Source organism: Halichoeres trimaculatus, unplaced genomic scaffold (genome assembly GCF_033239565.1).
Source record: "Halichoeres trimaculatus isolate MK-OKI-2021-1 unplaced genomic scaffold, fHalTri1.1 fHalTri1_scaffold_8, whole genome shotgun sequence".
NCBI classification, from domain to species: domain Eukaryota; kingdom Metazoa; phylum Chordata; class Actinopteri; order Labriformes; family Labridae; genus Halichoeres; species Halichoeres trimaculatus.
The window spans coordinates 17,043,070-17,052,860 of record NW_027437186.1 but is presented as its reverse complement, the minus strand read 5'-3'; the positions used below and the strand labels follow the sequence as shown (position 1 = coordinate 17,052,860).

At 40.9% G+C, this 9,791-nt stretch overlaps 1 protein-coding gene across 2 annotated transcripts; it reads left to right on the top strand.

The window, feature by feature from the left end:
- Positions 1 to 1,045: 1,045 nt before the first annotated feature.
- mcm8 (minichromosome maintenance 8 homologous recombination repair factor) lies at positions 1,046 to 9,223 on the top strand. Of its 2 annotated transcripts, XM_074675703.1 has the most exons (22): positions 1,046 to 1,197; positions 1,562 to 1,830; positions 1,930 to 1,995; positions 2,125 to 2,207; positions 2,293 to 2,442; positions 3,934 to 4,031; positions 4,106 to 4,304; positions 4,474 to 4,559; positions 4,851 to 4,996; positions 5,094 to 5,168; positions 5,283 to 5,415; positions 5,654 to 5,684; positions 5,901 to 6,038; positions 6,252 to 6,312; positions 6,419 to 6,499; positions 6,604 to 6,799; positions 6,887 to 7,100; positions 7,314 to 7,523; positions 7,635 to 7,711; positions 8,150 to 8,339; positions 8,688 to 8,821; positions 8,896 to 9,223. In XM_074675703.1, exons 2-21 carry the CDS (start codon positions 1,569 to 1,571, stop codon positions 8,778 to 8,780), a joined length of 2,589 nt encoding a protein of 862 aa, XP_074531804.1. In that variant the 5' UTR covers positions 1,046 to 1,197; positions 1,562 to 1,568; the 3' UTR covers positions 8,781 to 8,821; positions 8,896 to 9,223. The 2 variants fall into 2 exon arrangements, with proteins under 2 accessions (XP_074531804.1, XP_074531803.1); XM_074675702.1 differs by having other exon boundaries at positions 8,688 to 9,223.
- Positions 9,224 to 9,791: the final 568 nt, after the last annotated feature.

Below are 9,791 nucleotides of genomic sequence, written 5' to 3'. Positions count from 1 at the left end.
ACTGTCACAGTTTTATTTAAGACACTTGCTTTAGTATACTACACAGATGCTTTGGGGTTTCTGTTTCTTTATAGAAAGTTTTTCCTTTCTGCTGTTTATGAAATATCTTTGCTTGGATGAGTGTTAGGTCTCTGTGGATACAGTTTCTGTACTCACTCTATGTAAAGAGCCTAGAGTTAACCTTTGTTTCAGAATGGGAGCATATTACTAAAGGTGGTTTGTAAATTGATTGAATAATTATTTCTATAATTCTTTAATATTTCAAAAAGCTGATAACAGTGTTTCATTGAATGTGAATAGTAAATATTTAATTTGCACAGGGGAACATATAGGTACCAATAAATTAAACCACAATAGTACTTACAAAAAGCAAAAACATAATAACAATACAGAACAGAGAAATTATATTTACTTTTAAGTACCTGTAAAACAAAGGTTTAATGATTTTTGTGTTTGTTTGTTTGTTTTAGAATATTTTCAAGCAAGCGTACACAAATCTCACACCGACAAGTTGTGTATCCATTCATGTCTCAAATGTACAAAATAATATAGATAACCCAGATCATAAACCTTTATTTGAACATTGTTCAAGCAGAGCACCAAGTACTTTCTGTACATTTGTAGGGATTTGGAATTCACAGAGACACACTTTAAGGCCCTCAAGAACATTATCACCTCTGGCTATCTCGTCAGTTATTATTACTGAGTTGAATTAATTTCTGTCTTTCCAAAAAACTTAAACATTTTTTGAAATGAAGAATTGGTGGCATATTTACGGCATATTTATATGAGTTGAATTAATTTCTGTCTTTCCAAAAAACTTAAAAAAATTTTGAAATGAAGAATTGGTGGCATATTTACGGAAGAATGCATAAGCCGAAAGGGTGTCCAAGGACAGTCTGCTAAAGCGGGCTACATAATAATTTCAGGGAACGGTTTTTGATATATTTAAATGTATTTGCTTCAGTGTCCACTGGGGGGAAGTAGAGAGCTGACATCCTGCTGCACTGCACACTACAGCTGCAGCAGCCAGTGCCAGCAGCAGAAGAAGAAGAGGAAGAAGCCTCAGCGCGAAGTGGAGGGAAGTTTGACAGCCCGAGTGTAAACATTGTGGACGTTACATCCATGAATTCATCATTTTGAGTGCCTGAAGTGGATTACCTGTGTACAAAGTCGGTTATTGTAACATAGCTTAAGGTAAAAGGAAATGTTTCTTTCATGTCCTTGATAATTACAGAGTTCTATGGGGAGTTTTGGTAAAACGTTTTAATACTAGCTAACAAGTGACGACGCAAAATGCCAACTGAGAGTGGCAAACTTCATTTGATAGCAGAGTACCAAAATTGGCCTCTATAATACGAGTAAAAACGTTTTATGACGTATGTTTAGCATCTTGAGAGTGAAAAAGTTGTGATCGTGTTAAGTTTGATCGTGTTGAAGTTACAGCAAGTAATTCCCGTCAAGTGACTCTTCTCTTTGAGGGTTTGATTGTCAGTTCAGTTAGCTGAATGTTATTGTACTTTAATTTCTCTCATAAACTTTTGTTCTCGCTTTGTTTCAGTAAAGTTATGAGTGGAGAGGAATCCGGGAGAGGCTCAGGGAGAGGAGGAAGAGGAGGAGGAGGAGGCAATGGCAGATGGAGAGGAGGTGGATGGAGAGGAGGCAGGGGTGGATGGAGAGGGGGAGGTGGTGGAGGAGGGTGGAGAGGAGGAGGTGGCGGGTGGAGAGGAGGATGGAGAGGTGGTGGTGGTGGAGGTGGAGGAGGAGGAGGATGGAGAGGTGGAGGTGGAGGTGGTGCTCCAGGCGGAGGATCAGGAAACCGTCCAAGAGGTGAGTTGTGGAAATGTCATCTAACTTCTGTACAACATATTGGACGGTTAAGAACCAGATACAGTATGAGACTAATATATAATCTTTCCTGCTTCCCAGTGCCTGTGCAGACTACCTTGGACAGACTGTGTCCATACAAAGGATGGATGCTCTACTTCACAGAAGGTGCTTACATGTTTAAAGCTGTTTTGCATGATGTGAATGCATTTTGTGGAAATATGTTCCATTATAACATTGTGGTCAAAATAAATACTTTGTCTCTGTAATTGAGGTATAAACCTTTTTCATTTACAGGCTTCATGGAGAGCACACCGAGTGTGGAGAAGATCAAAGTGTTTGAGAAATATTTCACCTCCAAGATTCAGCTGTATGACAAGGTCAGCCCATCTGTCTGCTTGTGTGTATTTCTGTTTAATACTTCTGTCTTTATCTTTCATTAAAGTCTAGTCTATTTGTGAACAGGATGAGATTGAGCGCCAGGGGAGTGTTCTGGTGGATTATGCAGACCTAACTGGAGACAATGCTGTGTGTGCAGCCCTTCCTGATCTGAGCACAGAAATAAAGGAGCAACCGGAGGTTTTGCTTAACTGTTTGGGACTGGCTATCCACCAGGTATACACACATATTGTTTCTTCTATTTTTGGTGCTTTTACTAGTTTTTATAGCTTTGAGTTGGCATCATTACTCGCTGAGCGTTCGACCCATTGCTGCAATTTGTTGCTGATACATATTTTATAATTCACAACTCTGGAAAACTGCGTGCATGTAGCAATCATTAAAGGGGACATATCATGCTTGTTTCTCCTTTTCACTATGCCAGACTAGGATGCCTGTAAAGCATTTCTGCCCTCAGTACAAGTCATTTAGTTCCTTCATTGCCCCACAATAGTGTTCTCAATATCCTCAGTTTAGGCCATTCTGAAGATCTCATTGAAACGCTCCGTTTCGAGAATGACCTCCAGTAACCTCGCAACGTCACAGCTCTTTGTGCTCTGATTGGTCGGTTCTATCAGAGGGGCGGAGGGGGTAGAGCCAGGGGGCGGTTTTTGCAGCATGGCAGTATTTACAAAATCGCCACATTGAATGGAGCAGAGGGAGCAAGTTTGCTGTTTGCCAAAACTTCATCGTAAGGCATTGATAGCACTAATAAAATGGCAGAGTGTAGGATACGTCCTTTTGTATTGGACCCCGAGTCAGACCCGGACGGTTCTGCAGCTCAGGAGGAAGAAAATCCACCTCGACACAGATCATCTCAGGAAGCTTCAGTGTGGTGAGTCAAACTGGTAGTGTAACATGTATAGTATACATGGAAATATAGGCAGACTTCACCAATAAACTATTTCTATAACAGGGCTCCATCCTGCTCCTTCACTTTTCTCTGTCTGTTTTATCCATCATGCTGAAAGTGTGGTCTAAAGATCGCCCCTACCGTCAGTTTGTCACTATGTTAGCACTCAGTCAAGTTAGCCAGAGGTAGTAGGGAGCTTTATTTATACTCGGCTCTTGGTGGGTGTATCCCTCGGTGGCGGTTGTGTGACTAATTGACATCACAGAGGAGGAGCTGCTTTATCAGATTACTCCAATAAAAAGAGAGGATCCTCGTGTCATCACAAAGGTCGAAATCTCGAAGCCAAATGACAATGACCAATTTTCAGAGGCGTCAAATCTTGTTCTAGGATATCGAAAAAAGGATATAGGATATAGGAAAAATACAATATCTCAGTTTTTGAAAATTCAGGGGGTGAAAGGTCTTGTTTTCAACTTTATCATTTTATATGTAAGTATTAAATCAGGGATCAGCATGATATGTCCCCTTTAAGTATCTGTGGTGGTAGCACAGCACCGCTTACCAGGTAGACAGGAAGTGATATCAGAATAGTATTCAGGAAGTTATAGCCTTAGAGAACGTATACAGACCAGATTTGTGCAATTTATTTTGAGGTTTTGAAATTCTTTTAAAAAAAGTATCGAGCAGCTACTCAACTGTAAACTGTTAATTAAGCATACTGTGTGTGTGTGTGTGTGTGTGTGTGTGTGTGTGTGTGTGTGTGTGTGTGTGTGTGTGTGTGTGTGTGTGTGTGTGTGTGTGTGTGTGTGTTTTAGGTGCTGACGCTAGATTTGGAGAAACAGGCTGCTGAGCTCGAAGGAGAAGAGCTTCCTGTTGCTGTACCAATCATTAACATCCCTCACATTAGCGCAAGGTAGAGAATGCAGAGCAGTGTGTACAACATCTGTGGTGAAGGGATCTGACTGGATTTGTACGAATCATTCGCAGGCTCTATAACTATGAACCCCTCACTCCATTGAGGATGTTGCGTGCCAGTGTGTTTGGACGCTTGGTGTGTGTGAGGGGAACAGTGGTCAGAGTGAGCAACATCAGACCTCTGTGCACTAGGATGGCCTTTAAGTGCCAGGGCTGTTCGAACATAATGTCTCTGCCACTGCAACATGGAAAATATGCAACACCCACCAAGGTGAGCACACAAACTTTCAGGAAGGAGCTCAACCTTAAATCGAGGCAGGAGTACTCAGTTATGCATTTAATTTCCCTTCAGTGTCCAAAATCATCTTGGATAGCATTCCCTTGATTCTAGATACATTACATAATTAAATACTTGTATTCATGTGTGTCTTATTATCCAGTGTATACAGCCCGAGTGTCGCACTCGTACATTCGTCCCCTGCAGGAGCTCCCCTCTCACTCAGACCGTGGACTGGCAGATCATCAAGTAAGTGTGTCTGTGATTCAATGCACACAGCTGTGAGAAAGAAAAAGATAAATTCATCATATATTGATTTTTGGCAATCATATGCATGAGTGTAAATCCGCTTCCATATTGTCATTTTCAACACTGTGTTTGTCGACATCACAGTGTAGAAAATGAGGCACCAAAATTTGTCCAGCAGAGTGTGCTCTGACTTCATGTTTACCAGTGATGTCATGGACATTTAAAACGTTCCCCAGATCCAAAGCTACCATTTATATGCTTTATTTTAAAATCTGTATTGTGTTTCTACAGGATGCAGGAGTTGATTGGTGGGGAGCAGAGGGAGGCTGGAAGAATCCCCCGCACAGTTGAGTGTCACCTGACCTCAGACCTGTGCGACAGCTGCGTCCCTGGGGACACAGTTACAGTGACAGGAATAGTCCGAGTTACCAATGATGGTACAAACCTGCTCATCATACACACTCAGTTCTTCCAATGAAGGGGGAGTTTAGTTTGAATATTAGTTATGTATTTAAATGTTGTATTTCCTTGCAGGTACTACGCGGGGCAACAAGGATCAGTGTATGTTTCTCCTCTACCTTGAAGCCACTTCAGTCAGTAATAGTAAAGGTAACAGAGCTTGCGTGTTTGGTATTAGTTGTATATTATTTGTGTAACTCAGACCACATATTACGTTTATGCTCAATAATAAAGCTAAATCTCTTGTTCTCTCTGAATCTAAAGGTCAGCAGTCTAAGTCAGGTCAGGGGTCAGGAGGCTCTGAGGACTGTTCAGGAGGGGAGGAGTTCAGTCTGAAGGAGCTGTATGCTATCCAGGAGATCCAGTCACAGCCTGAGCTGCTGAGACTCATAGTACAGTAAGACATTTACTGGTAGCAGATGTGGTTCAATCCCAGCTTCTGCAGTCACATTCACTGAACCCCCAAATTCCTTTCACAAACTCTTTTTATTCATTTATTCAACAGTTTTGATTTGAGTTATGCAACAAGTTGCAGCCTCACAGGGCAGCGGTTATAGAGCGTACCCTTTCAGTAAGCTCTTTGGTGTTTACTCATCTGATGCTCTAAAACACTGTTATGTTCTCACCTTTTTCAGCTCTTTGTGTCCTGCCATCTATGGCCACCTGGTGAGTTCTGTGATGCACTTTTACTTTTAGCCTGATTAATAGCACTCACAGCATTTTCATCCATTTTCACCAGTTACAAAGGGACACTTATTATTTGTCTGAAATCAGTGACACTGCATGCGTCTTGAACAGGATATTTTATGACATCTTCTATTTTTTTTGAATGTCTGAATTATTAGAAAGTTTGGGCTAACACTCTGCATTGTGTGTCCCCAGCTAGTAAAAGCTGCTCTAGCCTTGGCATTGTTTGGAGGCAGACAAAAAAATACAGACAAGAACAGTGTCCCTGTTAGAGGAGACCCACACATCCTGATAGTTGGAGACCCTGGACTGGGAAAGAGTCAGATGTTACAGGTAAGACAGAAGACTCAAAAACTTTACACAGATTGTAAATGTCCATCAGGAGATTTTTTTCTTTAGCTAAAGTTTTCGTGAATGTTTTTGTAGCTGTGTTGTGTTTAACTGAGAAGCACTCAGTTTGTATAAAAATGTAAATTTAATGCTTAAAGTAGATTTTCCAATTCAGTCCAACCCATTCCAAACTGTACGTATGTTCTCTGTGTGTAGGCAGTGTGTAATGTGGCTCCCAGAGGGATCTATGTATGCGGCAACAGCACAAGCACCACTGGTACATTCTCTCAAGAAATGCTCAAATTGAATGTGCTGACATAGGTTTTCATATTTTTCACTCAAACTTACATGGTTTTATTACATATTAATGTTTTGATTTTAAGGACTGACGGTGACTTTGTCCAGAGATGCTGGAACAGGGGATTTTGCCCTTGAGGGTGGGGCCTTGGTGCTGGCTGACCAAGGTAAAAAAAGAGAGAAGAAGCACTGTTTAAAAAAATGAATCTGTAGCGAACAACTCTTGAACAGTACACAATGGTTTCATGATGTTAACTGTCTTCCTCTGTAGGTCTGTGCTGCATTGATGAGTTTGATAAGTTGGGTAGCCAGCAGCAGGCCCTTCTTGAAGCTATGGAGCAGCAGTCTGTCAGCCTGGCAAAAGCTGGAATAGTTTCCTCTCTTCCTGCCAGAGCATCAGTTGTAGCTGCCGCAAACCCCATCGGAGGACATTACAACAGAGGCAAGACTGTTTCTGAAAACCTGAAGTAAGTCAGCCACAGATCATTCAGCAAACCTATTTCAGCTACATGAGAATACGACTATGACACAAGTTAAATTTATGCTTTCTTCAGAATGGGTTCCGCTCTTCTCTCTCGATTCGACGTCGTCTTCCTACTTCTGGACATCCCAGATGAGTCACATGATCGCCGCCTATCGGAGCACGTCATGGCAAACAGGGCAGGAAAAGGAAGAACCAGCAGTGCCATGGCTACCAGGACAAACAGTGTAACAGGGACATCTGTCTTACTTGAACATTCAGACATACCTCTGTCTGAACGTTTGCAGGTAAAACATGGAGCATACTCCAAAACACTGATATCACTAAAATAACTTGTTTAAGCAGGCTGTGCGTGTGTGTGTGTGTGTGTGTGTGTGTGTGTGTGTGTGTGTGTGTGTGTGTGTGTGTGTGTGTGTGTGTGTGTGTGTGTGTGTGTGTGTGTGTGTGTGTGTGTGTGTGTGTGTGTGTGTGTGTGTGTGTGTGTGTGTGTGTTTTCTAAGCTCCCAGCAGGTGAAAGCTCAGACCCCATTCCAGCATGTTTGTTAAGGAAGTATATCAGCTACGCTCGACAGTATGTCCACCCCACCCTGTCTCCTGAAGCAGCACAGATACTTCAGGACTTCTACCTGTCACTGAGATCTCAGTCTCACACTGCTGATTCAACGCCCATCACCACGCGACAGCTCGAGTCTTTAATCAGACTAACTGAGGTTAGTTTCTTTACGTCTGGTGTATCATATAGGATTTAATTCTGCCACAATTTTGAGCTAAAGCCAACTCCACTCTCCAATAACATCCACTGTTTGCCTGTTTTTGTGCAGGCAAGAGCCAGACTGGACCTGAGAGAGACTGCTTCTAAGAGTGATGCTGAGGATGTGGTGGAGATCATGAAGCACAGGTATCATCACCGGAGCCTTACAGAGCTTTAAGGATTCACTAACAAATGTTTCTTATTGATAAATGTGACTGGTAGGAGAGATTTCCCACAATTTCTTCTCACCCAAGGTAATGTCTTGAAATGGCTTAATTTTTCCAAACAACCCCTCTAAACTTGAAGGTGTACAGATTACTGTCTCATGAGATAATTAAGGGATAGTAGTTAGTTAGCTTATTACCTGGCTCTCAACTTAATATACAAACAAGCCCACAGTTGGTATTCATATGTAGATAATTCAAAAACCTTCAGTTATGACAGCTGATAGCATTTGCATGGCAAAGGTATCCAAATCCACATTATCTTTTCCATGCAGCACTAGCATTGTGATGATGTATTCTCTCTCCCCCTGTGTGTCCGTGTCTGTTTGTGCGGGGGTATGTGCATGTGTTTGTTTCGCAGTCTGGCCGATACATATTCAGATGGTCTTGGCAATCTGGACTTTGAGCGTTCTCAGCTTGGGTCAGGCATGAGTCAGCGCAGCGTTGGGAAACGTTTGGTCAATGCTCTGCACATGCATGCACAGAGAACCAATCAGAACCAGTTTGACCTTCAGATGATTCGATCTGTGGCTGACAGACTGAATATCAAGGTGAGAGCTTTCAGATGCACTGAAATATAAAAGGCACTTGACAAACAACAGTTACAAGTAGAGGCCCAAACAGCTTTGTTTAATGTTTGAATTTGACTGATCAGGTTATGCTTTGCAAAAGGCAAAGCACAGTATGGCCATGGTCCACGATACTTTGAATGAATAAGTTAAGACACCACATTAATAATAGTTACTGGTTAACTCAAAAGGAGGAAAGCATAGTTAGATATTTCCTTAAAAACACTCAGTAATTGTGGGTACAAGTCCATTCTTAACAATGCTATATAAAAAATACAAATATTTTGTGTATTCAGAATAATTTATTAATTCTCTGGTGAATCCCTTCAGGTGATGGATTTTGAAGGTCTGGTGAGTTCCCTGAATGAACAGGGGTTTCTGCTGAAGAAAGGAGCAAAGCTGTACCAGCTACAGACTGTCTGATCACAGACAAAAGCAACAGACTCGGAAGCAGACCTGACAAGGTCAGTGTCGTAGTATAAAAAGGCTTCATTGTGAAAAAAAAAGAAAAAAAACATGATGGTAAACCATTTTCCAGACCACTTCTGCTGAGCAAACATCCACCAGACTGCTGAGTAACATTATGAACTGTCCTTAACAACCACAACCACAAAGAAAGACCAGACAGATGGTCTCAGAACTGAAACCTCACTAAGAGCTTTTCTCAGCAACCCAGCAGCCACCACACTTTCCTGAAGGGGCACCAAGTTCCAGCATAAGAGACTCCAGCATGTGTTTTAAAAAACACTCTGAACTTATTTGTAATAAAGAAATGCAGTTCCAGGGATACAGTTATATAAATAGAGATTAAAACAATTTTAAAGTAAATTAATTTACAACACACCATTTGTGTTTTGTTTTTTGGGAGGGGGTCAGTAAGATCAAAAACAGTCATAATGAATTAAATGCAAATATAAAAATAAATATTGACTTTGTGATTGTATTTTTTTATTATTGATGGTTGAATTTATGCATTTTGTCAACTAGTTAGTTGACTTTATAGAGAATAAAATATATTATAATTGATTTTTTGTGCTGTCACTGTATTAGTATTTTTGTAATTAAAAATGCTCAAAATCTCTTACAATCATGTTATAACTAGCTTTGAAAGATAAATGCCTCAAGTGACTAAAGCAGCAGTACCATATCGCTGGATAAAGGATAACCAAATAAACATATGTCAACTGTAGCTGTTTATTTTCAGCTCAGAAATGGAAGAACACAGAGAATTTTTTGTCTCATGTATAACAAAACTTCCAACCAAACAGTGCCGAGCTGTTCCGGTGTGTTGTGAACCTACGGATATATTTTTATTGAGTCCGTTTTCTCACTCTTACTTCAGGGCATACATCAACATTCCCTAAATCCAACGCAAAACTTTTAAACAAATGCAATAAATGGCAGCTTTTAATTTAATGAAGTGAACACTTACTC

Coding starts and splice junctions, on each gene's coding strand:
- mcm8 (XM_074675703.1), top strand. CDS start 1,569: ATGAGTGGAGAGGAATCCGGGAGAGGCTCAGGGAGAGGAGGAAGAGGA. Junction 6,800..6,886: donor ACTGTTTCTGAAAACCTGAA/GTAAGTCAGCCA, acceptor TGCTTTCTTCAG/AATGGGTTCCGCTCTTCTCT. Junction 8,340..8,687: donor CTGACAGACTGAATATCAAG/GTGAGAGCTTTC, acceptor GAATCCCTTCAG/GTGATGGATTTTGAAGGTCT.